This window comes from Daktulosphaira vitifoliae, unplaced genomic scaffold (assembly GCF_025091365.1).
Source record: "Daktulosphaira vitifoliae isolate Bord-2020 unplaced genomic scaffold, ASM2509136v1 Scaffold_2, whole genome shotgun sequence".
NCBI classification, from domain to species: domain Eukaryota; kingdom Metazoa; phylum Arthropoda; class Insecta; order Hemiptera; family Phylloxeridae; genus Daktulosphaira; species Daktulosphaira vitifoliae.
Window position 1 is genome coordinate 31106387 of NW_026099573.1, and position 18199 is coordinate 31124585.

The 18199-nt window shown below is 29.7% G+C and overlaps 2 protein-coding genes across 2 annotated transcripts; both read left to right on the forward strand.

The window, feature by feature from the left end:
- The first annotated feature begins 8246 nt into the window (after positions 1-8246).
- LOC126898131 (uncharacterized) lies at positions 8247-8966 on the forward strand. The gene has a single exon (XM_050672079.1). It carries the CDS (start codon positions 8247-8249, stop codon positions 8964-8966), a length of 720 nt encoding a protein of 239 aa, XP_050528036.1.
- A 3244-nt stretch (positions 8967-12210) lies between these two features.
- LOC126898132 (uncharacterized) lies at positions 12211-13416 on the forward strand. The gene is made up of 4 exons (XM_050672081.1): positions 12211-12292; positions 12682-12804; positions 12871-13036; positions 13233-13416. Exons 1-4 carry the CDS (start codon positions 12211-12213, stop codon positions 13414-13416), a joined length of 555 nt encoding a protein of 184 aa, XP_050528038.1.
- The last annotated feature ends 4783 nt before the right edge of the window (positions 13417-18199 follow it).

Here is an 18199-nt window from a genome sequence, read left to right on the forward strand (position 1 = left end):
ATCTTACAATGACCAGTGGTCGATTAAAATAAAGTGTAATAATAACTGAACAAGCATATAATTTCATTGAACAATAGACAGGCAGTTAAGATACAATATTGAGTGAGCAGCTCAACGATTTAATTAGTTTAGAATTAATTGGACTTATGGACTGGATTTTCTGTGTACAACAACATGAATGATTGTACAATCATTTGTGACAACAATGAGCAAATATATGCCAAAACACTATTATAAGTAAATATTAAATTACTTAAAAAAATTTAACTGCAATGTTACCTTAGATAAATTGTAGATTTTATCTAACTGGACAACTGAAACAAGTGGTTCGCACATTAACAGTTTCCTGAGAATGTTTTAATTAAAATGATTTTATTATTACAAACACGCATAGAGTTAATATATCCAAAGTTTTAATGCAAATAACACTGAGCACTATGGTCAATGTAAGCTAATGTGCGAACCACAAGGTATATAAATAACAAATAATAAATAAAACCCAGCACAGTGGGGTGGCGGCACAGTGGGGTCGTGGCATAGTTGGGTCCAGTATAGATAATATCTGACAGTGATTAAAATCACTATCATAAAAAACGCTTCGATGCAAATCTGTAGATAGTTTTTAATTAAAAAAAAAAATTTGTTAAAATAGCATATTTTTGAATATGGTAGCCATTTGCGCATAGAAGATAGGTCGTCAGGACAAATTTTTTTTTTTTCATTTTATAGTACATAAAATAAGCTTTAATTTGATATATGTTTAAAGGACGCAGTATTTCCGGAACATTTTCAAAAATTAAGTTGAAAAAGTTAATTTTTGTAAAAAAGTTGCTATTTTAAATCCCCCCTAATGAGCAGGTTAAGTGATAGATTTTCAAAAAAATGATATCAAATGAAAGGGAAATATCCAAGGTTTTAGTATAAAAAAAAATTATGTTGATTTGTTTATTTTTGAAAAAGTTATGGAAGTTTTAAGAAAAAAAAGTGAAAAAATTTCGAAAATTTGCGTTTTTTAAATTTGTAATTTTTTTGGATATTTCCCCCATTTGCGGGGAACGAGGGAAATTTTTTCAATTTTTAAGGGTAATGTCTCCAACTAGATACGATTTGTCATCTTTTGACGTATTTTTGAAAGAAATCGGTCCAGTGAGAGTTGAGAAAAAGTGGCAACAGACATAAAAAAAAAAACACATCATAGTAAAATTAATACCTTCTCCGCTTCGCATCGAAGTTAATAAACTATTGAACTTATTACCAATTAATATTATACAAATTTGGTTTTGTATTACGTTGCCGGTTCAAATAGGCTAACAATCGTGCTTACGAATTAACAACAGACGAACAATTTTAGTAGTAAAACAAAAAAAGATATAAGGTTTTAGCTTATGAGAAAAGCAATAGTTTAACAACGAGAGCGAGAGGAGAAAACAACGTTAAAAAAACAATGGTATTAAGGCGACGGATAGCGATAGAGCAAAAATTACAAAACCATAACGGCCGATGAGTGGAGTGTTATCACCAGCTGAGACACTATCAGTATGACCAACTTGAACGTTCACCCAAACAATCATTGACATAAAACAATAGTCTAATTTTATTTAATAATCTATCCCCTGTAACTGAGGTACACGATTGCCTGAGTCTCCTTCAGGCAATTAAAACTCATTTAAGGAAATAGGGACGATATTTGGGCAAACGTCGGGTAGCTTCCGATTTTTGGTTTTGACCAAGATCATCAACTATTAAACAGGCCCCTAACATATGGTGGAGGCACCGGTCTTTGTATTTTAATCGAGTTCTGAGATATACTTTCTATTTTTTTTTAAGGCACTCATATACGAAGTCGATTCCCCTAAAGTATACACGGGGGTTACAGTTAGATTATTTAAGAGAAATTTTTTATTATTAATATTATAATTTATTCTTGAATGTCAATTGCTGTTTGGGCGTAATAATAATTTCTACCATTTTGGTTTTTTTTTTTTTTTATAAGTATAATTTATAAAAATATGCAAAATTTTATCGAACCGTTATCATATTCGGGAGATGTGGAAACAGATATAGATAAATATCTTAAGTATTTCGATCGCGTAGCAAAAGCAAATGAATGGGATGATCAGGGCCGGAATTAGGGGGGGGTTGTGGGGGGGGGTAACACCCCCCCACCGATAATATTCAGTTCATTTCAGTCGGCAATTTTTGAAATTTTGGCAACTAACTCGGTATTTTGGCGTTTAATGTACGTTTATTGAAAATAATGCGATGATATTTTTTGATCAACAACACATTTAATATCTAACAACATAATATTCTGTAATATTTTAAGAATTGAAAGAAATAAAAATATGATAAACGACGATAGCGATGCAGGCATTTTGAAAATGTAATTAGATTCTCTTTTAAAAAAACATAATGCTAAATTTAATGATTATGGAAGCATAAGTTATGTAGGTAATCAAAGTTTAATGACATATCCAAACCATAATCAGCGTAGAGTAATGAATTATAGAACTCATAAATATAGAAAGAACAAATTAAATAACAATTTTAGAAATAATGTAAATAAGAACTATAATAATAAAAATTATAGTGGACATTTTTATAGGTTTAACAACATGATTAGGCACTTTTCTCATAATAATCAGCGCGTTAACTACGGTTGTAGACGAAAATCATCACATTATCTTCAAAATAATCCTAATTTAGAGAATCCACCCCATCAGTTAGCCATTCAACATTACGTTCCACCTTCTATTTCTTACAATTTTTCTCTTCAACCACCATTAGTATTTAACAGCACGCACAATTCTTATAAATTAAAAGTGAATAAAATTGACACACTTTTAATTAATGAAAAAGTCAATATTAATGATAGGATAGCTAGTTATGAATTAAACGATCAATTCTTGAATACAATTAAAACTAACGATTCTCCACTAATAATGGGCAATATAAATAAAAAAGATATTATTTTCGTCGTTAATACAGGAGCGAGTACAAGCATTATAGATAAGAATTTTTTACTCAGTAATCATATTATTTATCCACTAAATAATGTTACATTAACTACAGCTAACGGATCACATTTGCATGTGGTAGGTTGGGACAATTACAACTTTATACTTAGTATGTTTGGCTTGAACGATAAGGCCATATGGGTATATATTTCATGTAAATGTAATAATGTATTTAACTAATGATTCAGATTCATCAGTATGCTTAAAATCGAATTACCAAGCCGACCCTGATTATAAATGAAGCTTTAAAGATGGCACAAAATCAGTCTGTTGTTGTAGTTGGTCAATACATCGATTTACTGTTTTTATTAATAGCTCTTGCACGTACTTTTCGTATTTTTATATCGCATTTTTAAAATCAGGAAATGAAGGAAATTAAAACAAATATATACTCTATTCAAGATATTCAAAAGATTAACGGTATAAAAATGTCTATTTTATTTTTACAAGGTATCATTGGATGTGATACTGTTTCATGCTTCTATGATATTGGAAAATTAAAACATTTCAAACTTCTCAGCCAATATACAGAACTTCAAAAAATACTAAATGTATTTAACTGCCCGAACTCCACACCTGAAAACATTTTTTAAGCCGGGGAAAAATACACATTAAAATTATATGGCGCATCACAAAGTCAAACAAATATAAATGAATATCGATGTTATTCATTATAATGAATAATGAATTCACACGAAAAACGGATAGAAATAAATTCAAATTGGCAAAATTACCCCGTTAAAAGAAGCTTTAAATCAACATATACAGGGTTCATCCCAAAAGTAATGAGCCTCATCTTTTTCTGACGCGACTAAACAATCCAGCGCGCTACGACCGGTCAGGAAGAGTGGGGGGAACCCTAACGAACTACTGCAGACCGGCTTCATTTCACTCTGACCTCTGAAAGCGACAGGACGTGAGTTCCCCCGAAGGAAGTTTCTAAGCGTCGTCATGGAAAAAACGATGAACAACGTTACGCAATTAAGTTTTATTTTCGGCTGGGGAAAACCGCTACTGAGACAATCTCAATGCTTCAGACGGCTTTCCCGGATAATTGTCTGTCCAGTTCTCAAACTAAGAAGTGGCACAAGGCGTTCAAGGAGGGCAGAGAGGACGTCGCTGACGAACCAAGGTCAGGCCGCCCGTCAACTTCGCGGACAGACGCCAATGTGGAACGTGTGCGCGATTGCTTGAACACCGACCGTCGGCTCAGTGTATACCAAGTGTCAGAAGCCTTAAACTTACCAAAATCAACAGTACATCGCATAGTGACTGAGGAATTGGCCATGCGCAAGGTGTGCGCTAAGCTTGTGCCACGAAAATTAACTGACGAACAAAAAGCGATTCGAGTGCTCCGATCCCAAGAATTCCTTGACTTGTGTGAAGACGATCCGAACTTCATGGACCACGTGATCACTGGTGACGAAACGTGGTGTTTTGAGTATGACCCAGAATCGAAGCGACAAAGTTCTGAGTGGCACACGTCCTCGTCACCACGCCCCAAAAAGGCGCGCATGAGCAAGTCGAAAACAAAGACCATGCTCATTATCTTCTTTGGGGTGCAGGGCATTGTGCACCACGAGTTTGTCCCACCAGGACAGACTGTGAATGCAGTGTTCTACAAGGCTGTGTTGAAGAGATTGAGGCTTAGGATCCACCGCCTGCGGAGGGAGAGGAAGTGGCCGATTCGGGAAGACTGGAGGCTCCATCACGACAATGCGCCCTCTCACACCGCGTTCATCGTGAACGAATTCCTGGCCCAAAAGCACATCACCGTGGTTCCTCAGCCTCCCTACAGTCCCGATCTGTCTCCCCCGGACTTCTTTTTATTTCCAAAAATGAAAACAGCCCTGAAAGGATATCACTGGCAGTCCATCGAAGACATCCAAGCAGCCGTGACGAAGGTCCTGACAGAAGTTACGGAAGACGCCTACCGGGGAGCGTTCGAGGCATGGAAAAACCGCCTCCAGCGGTGTATTGACGCGAGAGGAGAGTATTTCGAAGAATTTTGATGGCTTGTAGCGTTATAAGCAATAAAAGTGTGATTCTGAACAAAGGCTCATTACTTTTGGGATGAACCCTGTATATCGAACATATCACCAGGTTCAAATGTGGCAAGGAGAAGAAAAAAATGGAGAAGATTAGGGATGACAAACAACCAGGACTGGAACCAATATTTTCATGAAATGAACCAGCGCCAAAATGTATAATAGAAAAAATTACATGTGTGTGTATAAAAATTTGTAAAGCAGCATGCGGCTGCAGAAAACAAGGTTTAAAGTGTTCTGCTGCGTGCATAATATGTTCTGGCCTTCCATACTTAAATTGTGAACAGTAAATTTTTTTAGATGAGTCCGATGATAACTCAATTGAGGATAAAGACGAAACAATACATGGTCCATCATTCAAACGTAAAAAATGAAAAGATACAAAGGTTGTGTCAACCAAACAGCCACATGTTATAAAATAATATTTATATTTTACCAAATAATGTGCAGTTTACATATATGATTATAATAATTAAATTATTTGTAATATAGCGTATATCAATTAAAATGTTTATCTGTATTATATTAGTATATATATATATATATATATATAACGTAAATATTGTGTTTTCTCGTGGACACAAGTGCCTTCGTACAGCCTATATACAGTATTATAGTGCGGCACGTATGATATTATAACACATGGTTAAATTTTGCTCTTAATCTATTCAATCTACAAAAAACATTTAAGAACCATATTTGTTTAAAATTTTATCAGCTATATTTTTGTATAGTAGTACTTTTGAGATAAATTTAGTATTTTCATAGATAATTTAATAAACGTGAAAAATCACACATAAAATCTAAGATGGTGGACACTTCGGATAGTAGCCATCCTTCGGATGACGACTTTTTTTTAGGTTAATCAAGAGCCTATATCCAAACTTTTTGCAATGTTTCAAAACTTTATGATTTAATTCCACAAAAAATCTTTAAACGACTGAACTATAATTATATTCGTTGTCAAATGTTTAACCATATCATAGTATGTTAGTTGTCAAATTTCGTGGACCGGAAAGCATGTGGTTAACATACAATAAGTACAACAATGATATATACGGGAGTGACTACGATTATTACTATCACAATTCTCATCCTCCAATTGATGAACTTTTTTTTAAATTTCGGGATAATAGAGATACATCAAAAGATTTCATGGATGAACGAGTCGCATCTTCTATTGGATCAAATTTAGCGACAAAATGGATGATGACTTTCGTGTGTTCTATTCTTGTTGGAAGTAAAAAAATTAATATTTAAAAGCAATAGTAAAAATATTTACATATTTCTGTTTTAATGAAAATTTCAGCATATTTAATTGGTTCTTTATACGTGGTTATGCGTTACTGTAGCTGTCTAAGATGTTCAAAAAAATATCCACATAATTCATGTAATTCATCTTATGAATAATAATACTACGTGATTTTTTTATAATGATTATGCTGTTCTATAAATGAACTATTGTATATTTACTAATTAACTATAATGTTGAAAAATAAAATTATGAAAAAACAAATAAAACATTCAAAATCCATTAAATGATATAAAATATATTTTAATTCTGATTTTATCGTTTTCTAAGATAATACTTAAATTAGTATACATGGAAAGTTCTAATAAATTATTTAAGTAAATAATTTTATTTTTGCCAAGTAAAGTAAAAAAAGGGATGATTGGTTTCCCCACACCCTCCAGCCAGAAACACAACGAATATAAAGTATTTAACCCAAGTGTAAATTTCAGTTTTATTTTATTGACAAAATGTAGAAAAGAAATATTAATTATAGTATAAATATATGACACAATATAAAATCAATTTTGTACAAATTACAGAATGTCACGCGTTGTATCATTAACAACGAAAACAAAAAATTCCTAGTTAAAATCCTTTAATGCCCTTTTGTTTTCTTTTATATATTATTGTTCCTACCATTGTTAAATTGCTTAACCTGCGAGTAGACAAGTTTAATATGGTGACCAAGCCCCCGGCTTGACTTTACCCCGCCATAGTAGGTTCGGGGAAGGGATAGGGATCATGTGCGAGACACGCCTTGATCTAGCTCAACTTGAACTATATTGCGCAAATCTTAACCTATATTAACTTGACATATGTTATGTAAATAATGATCTATGTCAACTTGCCCTTCATTAACATAGGTCATCTTAAGTACACGTGTCCATCATACCCAATATTATCTAAAGTAAATATAACAATAAAGTCTTCAAACCTTTAGAGTTTATCTTTTGCATAATGTAATTACTTTATAGTATACAGTGGAGGGGTTGATATTGTATATACTAATATATAATATATATTTGTGTGTATATTATACGTACTATAGTAATAAGTATATAAAAAATTATATATATACTATATAAAATTATTGTTTTTATAAACATTTTTATACCGTTATCAGACTTATACACAAATGTATATTTGTTTTTGCTAACTATTATAATCATTTATCCTTTTTCCTATTTAACTCCGAACTGTTTATTAGATCATTCACACTAGGTATTAATATTATTACTATTACCCTCATAAAGTCTCACACTGTTAGTGATTGTGGTTGCTGGTTTGCACTTCGCCTTTAGTAGCAGTCGTATAGCGGAGAGTACTGCGACTGTGTTTGCCTTATATATTATTTAATAAATATTCTAATAATATAGTTCTTTGTTCTTTTAGTTTTAATGTTATTATTTTTTTTTAACAATCATCAAAAGTGGTTCTTAACAAATATCAGAAGTGGGATAGACCGTCGATCGACCGCGCGAATATTGATTTTGTTTTAAGTGCGAATTCCGCTCGTTTTGTTTATTTTATCTTGTGAAGAATTTTATGGCCAAATTTTGGAAAACAAATCTTTATTAAAATAAGTTCATGGATCAGCGAAATATAACCCAACCCAATACGGATCGGTATAGATTTTGCCAGACCTATACAGTGGATATTTTAACTAATATATTGAGCGACAGAAATGTCGTCCAGAGAAAACTTTTTGTTGCCTTGTAGATGATATATTTAATTACTGGGCGACAACGATTTTTTTGTAAAAATTTCGATGTTTGAAATTATTACATAATTTTATTTATTGAATATTTATTATATTAAATTTTGTTATTTATTTATGACGTATATAATTTTGTTTGACAAATAATTTGAGAATGGAAAACCCATGTAATGAAAACTAAAGAAGAACATTTGGTGAATGATAAACTTCTTACAGAATTCATACCCTATCGTGAAGCCGTTGGAAGTCTGCTGTACTTATCTACAATATCTCGTCCAGACATAAGTATTGCTGTAAATTATTTGAGTCGTTATTGCAACAAACCTATGCAAAGTCATTGGAAATTAGTCAAACGTGTATTTCAATATCTAAAGGGTACAATTATGAATGAAATTTCCTTTAATCGGGATGATAAAATTTTTGCTTATAGTGATGCTGATTGTGCTGGTGAACCTGTCACACATATTTTAACCAGTGGTGTACTCATTTTAAGAGGAGGTCCAATTGTCTGGTTTACACAAAAACAAAGCCTTGTAACCAAGTCAACATCTGAGGCTGAATATCGAGGTGCAATTTCGTCTATTGATGACATTTGTTGGATTCGTAGAATAGGAAATGAACTAGGTTTTGTAAATCCAGAGGAGTCTACTACATTGTTTGTCGACAACAAGTCATTGATACATATGCTACAGAATGTTCATGAAGGAAAATCAATTAAGGGTAAAAAGCATATTGAAATAAAGAGAAAATTTATTCAACAACATATTGGTCAAACCATTGAAGTGAAACATGTCAGAAGCTGTGATCAATTAGCAGACATTTTGACCAAACCTTTGACTGCTAAACCTTTTGTAAATATTTGTAATAAAATAATCAAGGTGGAGTGTTGAGATATGATTATTTTAAGTTACTGAAACTGTATACTTGTATCATTTGATTATTATCATTATTATCTAATTTTTTTTGTACGATTATGCAAGTTAAGACACATTATCTTAATTTTTTTTGTATGTGCAATTTTTTTAGTTAATTTGTGCTTTGTATGTTATAATTAAATTAAATAAAACAAACTTCATTGTTGATTATAAAAAGATTATATTGATTCAACAAACTGCCATAACTTCAATTTGTACAGAAGATGGAAAAAGATATATATTGCCAGAAGAATTTAGGTATATGAGAGATCATGTATAAATTTAAGAAAAATAAGCAATTACACAAAACTAGTTAATTCATTAAAGAAAAGAAATCAGGTAAGAAAAGTGTGGATTGCGATGACAGAAGAATTAGAAGCGACATACATACATGAAGATGGAAATTTACAATTTAAAGATCAATATTTAGAGGAATTAAATGAAGAGAATTCAAACAAAACACATAATAATAATCTAAAAGAGATATTAGAAAAACTGATAGAAACAACACAAAATAAAGATATAGAAAAAAACTTAAACATTTTTTAAAATTGTTAGTGTTAAGAGTGGTAATAGTAAACATAAATTGCTGTTTCTTTTGTTTTACAGGTAATCTTGTAAATAATATATAATAAATAACTTTTGTTTTACAGAGAAACCAAGTGTTTATTATTATCCATAAAGAATTTAACATCATTATATATATCCGTTAGGATAGGTAAACGGCAGCCCAAAAATATAACTGTGTCAAATATAACATTTATTTACGATATTTGCTTATACGTTTCACACCACCACTATTAGTTTCTTTTAGTTGTAAAAATATAATATATATTTATAACAACTTGTGCGTCCGGACTATTGGATTACGCGATAACTACATGTGCTGGTGTACTTTGAATACCATAATTTTGTTTATCTTGTTTAATTTTGTCTATAATCTAACCTTTCCTTATCTAATATGTAATAGTTATTAATGCATTTCAGTCGTCGTTCGATGTTTATAGCTGCGCAAACAACCTCGGTTTTAAAATATTATTGTGACGGTGAATAAAATACTCTGCGCGTGTAATAATGTAAGTAATTTTTACATCTTATATTGGCTGATAATGACGTTTATTTTTCTAATATTTAATTATTATAAAATAATTATATTAGATCTTTCAGTTTGATTTGAGCAACAACAACTCCTCTATCAACCTATTCATGTTCATCGAATCCTGTTGTTTCGTTTATTGACGTTGTTCATTTTCCAAATCTAAATGGATAAACAGTAGACAATAGGGAGGTAATTACACTCTTGCCTCTAACGCGAATTACAAAGCACATAGCATGATCAATAACTACGCGCCTTAGGCGCTCGGCGGCCTTCATTGAACTATTAAACGGTTGAGTGCAGCCGCACATAGATGCATTCAGTTCATTGAAACGATTCTTTTACTATATCGCAACGAAAATTTTTCATTCATTACAATATATGGCGTAAAAATAAAGCTCAATCATTCATTTAATTAGAAAATGGGTATAAAAGTTCGAGAAAACAGATTCAACAATGAATTAACCACGATCCGGCTGACGTAGAACATCAAGAGATCCCGAAAACATTGAGTGTGTAAGAGCGGCGGCTATTCGCAATTTGCCAACGAAATGTTACAGAGGTTCACTAGCTTTACCAACTTTTATTCTCAGACGAGGCACACTTTCTTTTAAATGGACATATGAATAGACAATATTGGCGGTATTGGAGTACATAAATCCTAAATTGAAGCATCAAAAACCTCTGCATTCACTCAAGGTTACTATATAGGCAGTTTTGCTGCAATAGGCATTATTGATCCATACTTTTTTGAAGATCGCCGAGGAAATAGTTTTACAGTGAATACAGAGCGGTATGTTGCCATATTACAGAATTTGTTTTCGCCAACACTAAAGGATTTTGATGATTTTAATCAACGATAGTAGTTTCAGCAAGATGGGGCAATATGCCACACTTCCAACGACTCATTAAGTGCTGTTCGCGAAATTTTTTGACAAAAAGTGATATCCAAAATAGGTGCCATTAACTGGTCATCTTGTAGTCCGGATCTATACCCCAATGAACTTCTTTCTTTGGGGAAACCTTAAAAGTAAAGTTTTCAACAACAACCCAGTGTCCCTAGAGGAATTAAAGAAAAATATCCGAGAGAAATTGCATAACATTTCACGAAACATTTGTGAGGCCGTCATTGAAAATTTTTTCTCCAGATTGCAGCAGTGTCAAAATAGTAAAGGATCACATATGGATGATGTAATTTTTAAAAAATAAAATCCCTATTTATGTACTTTTATAATAAACAAACAGTTTTTATCTCACATACCTAGTTTCTTTTAATTATCGTTTGAAATGTAAACAAACTTTTGGTCCTCTCTGTATATATTTATTTATTAACAGCTACATCGTAGAGATGTGATCAAAAAATATTCGCACTGTGTTAATAATATTTAATCCCATTGTGGAATCTGACTAACGGGGTAGGAAGATGTTACACTGGGTTTACGACAGAGGACCTTTAAATTGGAGTTGGGTTTAAGGGGGTTTCCCAGCCTATAAAAGGGCCGCATTTAAACTTTGTTTTGGTTAAAGAGTGGAGTGGTTAAAGCTCGTAGCCTTCCTCCTCCATTTCAAATAACCCCCTTAGTAAAGACCCTTTACTTACCATGCCTCTTCCCACCTAAAGCCACACTATCATTACCCTTAACTATTGCAGACAACGCCATCTACACCCAGTCCACGCCATATATTGCCTCAAAATTGAGCATGTGTGTTCGACTAAAGTCAAGTTTGAACTGCTTGGTCAACTTTAACAGTTAGTGTGCATGCTGGCTAGCTGTTGGACTTATCAGTCCTTTAGTGGACTTAGTAAAAATGTATTTGTACTGGTGGCTGACAAGGAGCCACCCTTTAGTCAATTAATTTTAAGCTAAACTGTGTTTAAAACACAGTTAGTTTAGACTAACTACTTTATTGGTTCACTAACTAGAGATTTTGAAGCTGATCAGTGTATTCAACAGAAGAACTCGAGATGAGCAAAAACTACTATAATTTAAATATTTTTAGGTAAATTTTTAAAGTGATAGTTATTACTATAGAAATCATTTCAGATAACATTAACATTTCTTATTAAAGCTCACTAATTAATTAAAAAATAATAATAATAATTAAATATCAATCATAAATATTATGAATAAAAGCAAGATATCTATGTTATTTTTTGATAATATTAAAAGTGAACCCGAACCATATAGTGATATACCACTAGAAAGTAATTTCATTTAAGTAGTTTCTTGAACTTACAACTTTGAAATGTAGAAAATTTGTTTTTTAATATATGGTAATATAGAATAATAAGTGTAATTTGAACAAAAAACCTTATTGTTTAGAATTCGAGTTTCTTTATGGTAATAAAAAAATGTTTTTTATATACATGTTTTTAAATGTTTATACAATTATTAAACTTATAACACTCTCAATCAAAAATAATTCATACAATATATCACAATTCATAAAGAATATGCAGATTGGTTTTATAATGCTTTAAATAGAAATACTATAAAATAAATTTATTTCAAAATGAAGATCTGAATTTTATCTAAAAAGCCGTGTTTTGTTTATGTAATATTGATTCATGTATTTAATATTTTTATTTTTCAGGATGTACAATACAACAACTAAAAGCTAAACAAAAATTTCTTGAAAAAATAAATATAGATTTAATAACAGAATGTGAAGCTTTAGAAATGTTTATAGTTAAAATTTGTCCTGAATTTGCTGAAAGTATTATTGAAAATATGATTAATAGATGATCAATATCATATTAAGCTTATTAATTCTTAATTATAGCTCTCACAGATTCATCTTGGTTACCTTTTGATTTGGAACAGAAAAAAATTCATGTTGTACAAGAAGCACCAAAATATATTCGTAAGGATTTCAAACAACGAATGTCAATAATATCAGATATATCAGGCAGCATGTATCATGTAGTCAGAAGAGTACACTTAACTAAGTAAGGTTTTTGTAAGTAAAATTAATTAGCCACAAGTGATAAATTTTTATTATATAAGGTTTTTTTACTGAATATAAAGTATTATCCTTTAATTATTTCTTCATCGTATAATATAACATTATATCAAAAATTCATTTTATACCACTTTCAAACATACAAAAATAAAACTCAATATAATTATTTTTCATAATATTAGACTAACAACAAAACATAAGACACCAGTATTAAAAAATGTTCTTGACACAATGAATATGGATTATGATAAACGTTACAAAGCATTACTTAAAGTATCTAAAAAATTTAATAATATATATGAAGAATTAGAAATTCAGTGTAGTGAAAGCGTAAAAGCTATTGAAAATTTCAAGTATGTATCATAAATAACAATACGTCCATGTAGGATTAACCCGTAACTGGTACAGTATAAATTATAACACTACTGGTACAGTGTGATGTGACACGCCGCTACGTTTAAAAAGCGATATTTCGGTCTTTTAAGATCAAGTATTTCAATAAGTTCTTGCATATATATTATAATTATAATATAAACAACCATTTTGAACCTTATTTTTTATTTAAAAATTATTTTTTCGTATTATTTTATCGAAATTTAAATAATATCAAAAACGTTAAAATCGAATTATTTGTTAAACATTTTTTTCGTTCTAGGATTTTTTAAAATTAGATATTAAAGCTAAAACCTATGTATAATGGTTTTAGACACAACCTAAAACTAAATTAAAAAAAAATATATACATATATATATCATTTTTTATATAAAAATAATCCAATAAACTCCAGTTAAAATGTTTTATTATCATAGTTTATTTCAACAACATTTTTATTTTATTAATTTAAGTATATTAATTGTTAAATTTTATAAAGTATTAACTACATAGTTAACATAGTTTTAACTTAAAATACGTAATTTTTTTAATAAATAAAATAATATTAAAATGTTATAATAAAATTGTTTTTTTTTAAATATTACAAAAACAAATGTTAGATATTTGAAAACAAATAAAAAGGATTAAAAAAATAGGATTAAATAATTTATTTATAAAAAAAATTGTACGGGCATTAGACCTTTATATATATATATATATATATATACATACAAGGAACAGTATAATGTTTTCAAACTGGATTTTTTTTAATAAAGCCTAGAATTTTATAGCATTTATTTGTGAGTTGTGGTGAAATTTATAAGATAAATCCGATCTACTTAATTCAATATTATTTAAATTGTAAATGAATAGTATTGGGTTTTTTGAACGAGTAAATGAAACTACTTTGCACTTATCAATGTTTACTTCGACATCTAAAAAGACTTTATTGAGCAAAAAGTAATATATTAACGTCGCTATCTATTAACTGTGGCAAATCATTAAAAATTAAGAAAAGAAGTGATCCTTGTGGGACGCCTGATAATATGTGAAAATCTGCTGAAATATGAAAAGATGCCCGAGAACGATTTGTTAAGTATGACGCATTTCACGAAAGAAATGTACCATTAACCCCAAGAGCTCTTATTTTTATAATTTTTATCATTTGAATTTAATAAATACGTTTGATAGGTTAATAGATTTGTTAAAACAGAATATTTAACAAAAAAACTATGCTGGTGTGGATTTATATGATTAATTAAAATGTTTGTCAACTTTTTAGTAATAATGGCTTCAAATAATTTAGGAATGAGTGATAATTTTGATATTGGGCTGTAGTTTCGAATATCACCAGATTTATAAATAGAAGTAATATAAGATCTTTTCCAAATATTCGGAAAATATCTNATTTATAAATAGAAGTAATATAAGATCTTTTCCAAATATTCGGAAAATATCTACTAGAAAGCGATAAATTAAATAAATAATGTAGTGGTTTGACTAAAACTGACTTACAAGCCTTTAAAAATGACGAAGGGATTCCATCACATCAGGGCCAGTACCTGCATAAACACTTAATGAATCTAACATATCATAAATTTCATATTCTGAAATATGTAAAAATTTTAAATTAAGATTGCTCTCAACTAATGAACTGTATAATCTGAATAAACAGAAAAGAAAAATTTTGCAAATAATTCAGTTGTTTCATTGATATTTTTAGATACAACTTTATCAAGACAAAGTGTATTAGGTATATTTGATCTATTAGTTCTCGAGGACTGGTAATAATGCCAAAATGATTTAGGATTTAAATTTACACCATTTTCAATTTTTTGTATGTAATTTGCATGAATTTGACTATATAATGATTTGCATATTTTCCGAATTTCGGAAAAAGTTCAATAATCCTTTTGAGAATTTGTTATTTTTAATTTTTTGAGCTTCTATTTTTAATTTTATTAATTTTCTGAGGGCTGGATTTGACCATGTAATATTACAATTTATGTTAGAATTGAATTTAAATTTAGGCACATAATTATGCAAAATAATTTCATATTACTTATTGATTGACGAGTTTAAATTTAAGTTATTGAAATGTTTTATAATATCTATTTTTGAGAGGTGTTTATTTATTTATTTATTTATTTATGTATAATATACGGGTGTTAACCCTTTTACAATAAGAATATTAATAAGTACAGTAAAAATCAATAATAACATAAACAGTTACAAAAAAAGAAATAATAATGATATGTTTGTAGTGAATAAAAATATAATAAAATATAAAATAATAAATTATCCAAGAGAATTTGAATTTAAATTTAAAGCCAAATAAACATTTTGTCTAAATACAAAACGCGACATAGAAAAAAAATCGATATGATCCATAATTTTGTTAGCCAAAGATAGAGCTCTTGGGAAAAACGAGGAGGAAGTATAAATATTTTTAGGAAGAGAAATATGAAAAAAATTAGATTTTCTTAATACGTGAGTATGTACATTAAAACCAATGTGAGATAATAATTCTGGAGAATAAATAAGACCATTTAATAAGTCATACAGGAACATTATATCCGCAACATTTCTCCTCAAATCACAAGACACGATCCCCAATTGGGAAATCTGCAACTTGTATGATTCTCTTGAGATGGGTATATTTAATTTAAAACATAAAAATTTTAAAAACTTATACTGAACATTTTCAATTCGACTGGTACATGATATATAGTGTGGTGACCAAACAATTGATCCATACTCAAAATGAGATCTAACCAAGGAAAAATATAAAGTTTTTAAGGCATTAATATTTTTAAAATTTATCGTGCTTCTATTAATAAAACCAAGCATCTTAAAAGCTTTTTTAATAAAGGTGTTAATATGGGTGGAAAAATCCAAATTAAAATTTAAGATTATCCCTAAGTCTCTGATAGAGGCAACTCTTGTAACTATATTACTATCAATCAAATAATTATAGGTGATTATATTATTTATTCGGGAAAACGTAATCACACTACACTTATTTATATTTAATGGAAGGTAATTAACACGACTCCATTCAACAAATTTATCTAAATTTGACTGCAATTTTATTGCATCTTTTGGTGATTTAATAACTGAAAATAATTTGACATCATCAGCAAATAATAGAATATTAACTGAGCTATCAAAAATAGATGGTAAATCATTTATAAATAGTATGAATAAGAGGGGACCTAAGTGCGACCCTTGTGGTACACCAGAAGTAACCAAAAATTCATTAGAAATAAAACTATTAATTTTAACCACCTGGGTACGAGAATATAGGTAAGATTTTAACCAATTAAAAAATGTACCATGAATACCAACACAAGATAATTTATGTAATAGAATATTGTGGTTTACTTTATCAAACGCTTTCTGAAAGTCTGTATAAATAGTGTCCAATTGAACACGTTGATTTAAAGCCGAAAGAATTTTCTCCTGAAAAAGTAGAATATTTGTAGAAACTGACATTTTGGGTCTGAAACCATGTTGGTTATTAGAAATGAGGGGAGTCATAATTAAAGACAATTTTTTTGTAATTAGTGCTTCAAACATTTTCGGAATTATGGACATTTTGGAAATCGGCCTATAACTTGTAACATTATGTTTATCTCCAGATTTATATACTGGTGTTACAAATGACCTTTTCCAAATGTTAGGGAAATAACCCAAACTTAATGATTTATTAAAAATCATATGAAGCGGACGAGCAAGAACCGAGCTACAATTTTTTAAAAATATAGGTGGAATACCATCAGGTCCAGTACCAGCATGAGCATTTAAAGAATTTAAATAATCAACAATTTCATTCAGATAGATAGTCCAGGAGTGTAAGTTCAAATAATTATCAGATCCACCAGAAGGGAGAGGATCAAGTCCATTAAAGAGCGGAAGATCTTTGGTATAGACACTTGAAAAATAGTTTGCAAATAATTGAGTTGTTTCTAAAATATTAGTAGAAGATGAGTTATGGTAATTTACAAAGTCCGGAACAGAATTATTAGACTTCTTTAGAGAGTTAATATAATTCCAAAAAGGTTTGATATTTGTTTGAATACTGTTTTCAATATTGGAAATATATTGAGCATGGCATATATTAATAAGATGTTTACATTTTTTTCTTAAAATAGAGAAATCATAATAATTAATATCAGAAGGGAATAATTTAAATTTTTTATGGGCACATTTTTTTTTAATTATACAATCTCTGAGTTCAGAATTTGCCCATATAAGTGTATATTTATTATATATTTTTGTTTTTGGCACAAATAAATCAAAAGAGTGATAAATAATTTCATAAAATTTTTCAATAAGCAATTCAAAAGATAAATTATAATTCAGATTAAGATCAAAATCAATACTCTGAAGAAAATGAGAAATATCATCAAAGTTACAGTTTTTAAAGTTATAAACTAATGGAGATTCAAAATGTTCATTACCCAATGAATTATTAAATTGTATTATAAAATCTAATGGTGGATGATAATTATCAATTATTGGAACAAGAGATTCTGACGAATGTAAACTATTTGTATGTTCAATATCAGCACTAATCAATATACAATCAAGAGTTCGACCACTACAGTTAATTATATGGTTTACTTGTTTCAAATTTAAGAAATTTATATAACAGTTAAAAATTAGAGAACCTGTAATATGATCTTGAGTGATTGGATCAATAGACCAGTCAAACTGATTTAAATTAAAATCACCAGTTATAACATAATTATAATTGGGGTACATTAAATAAATA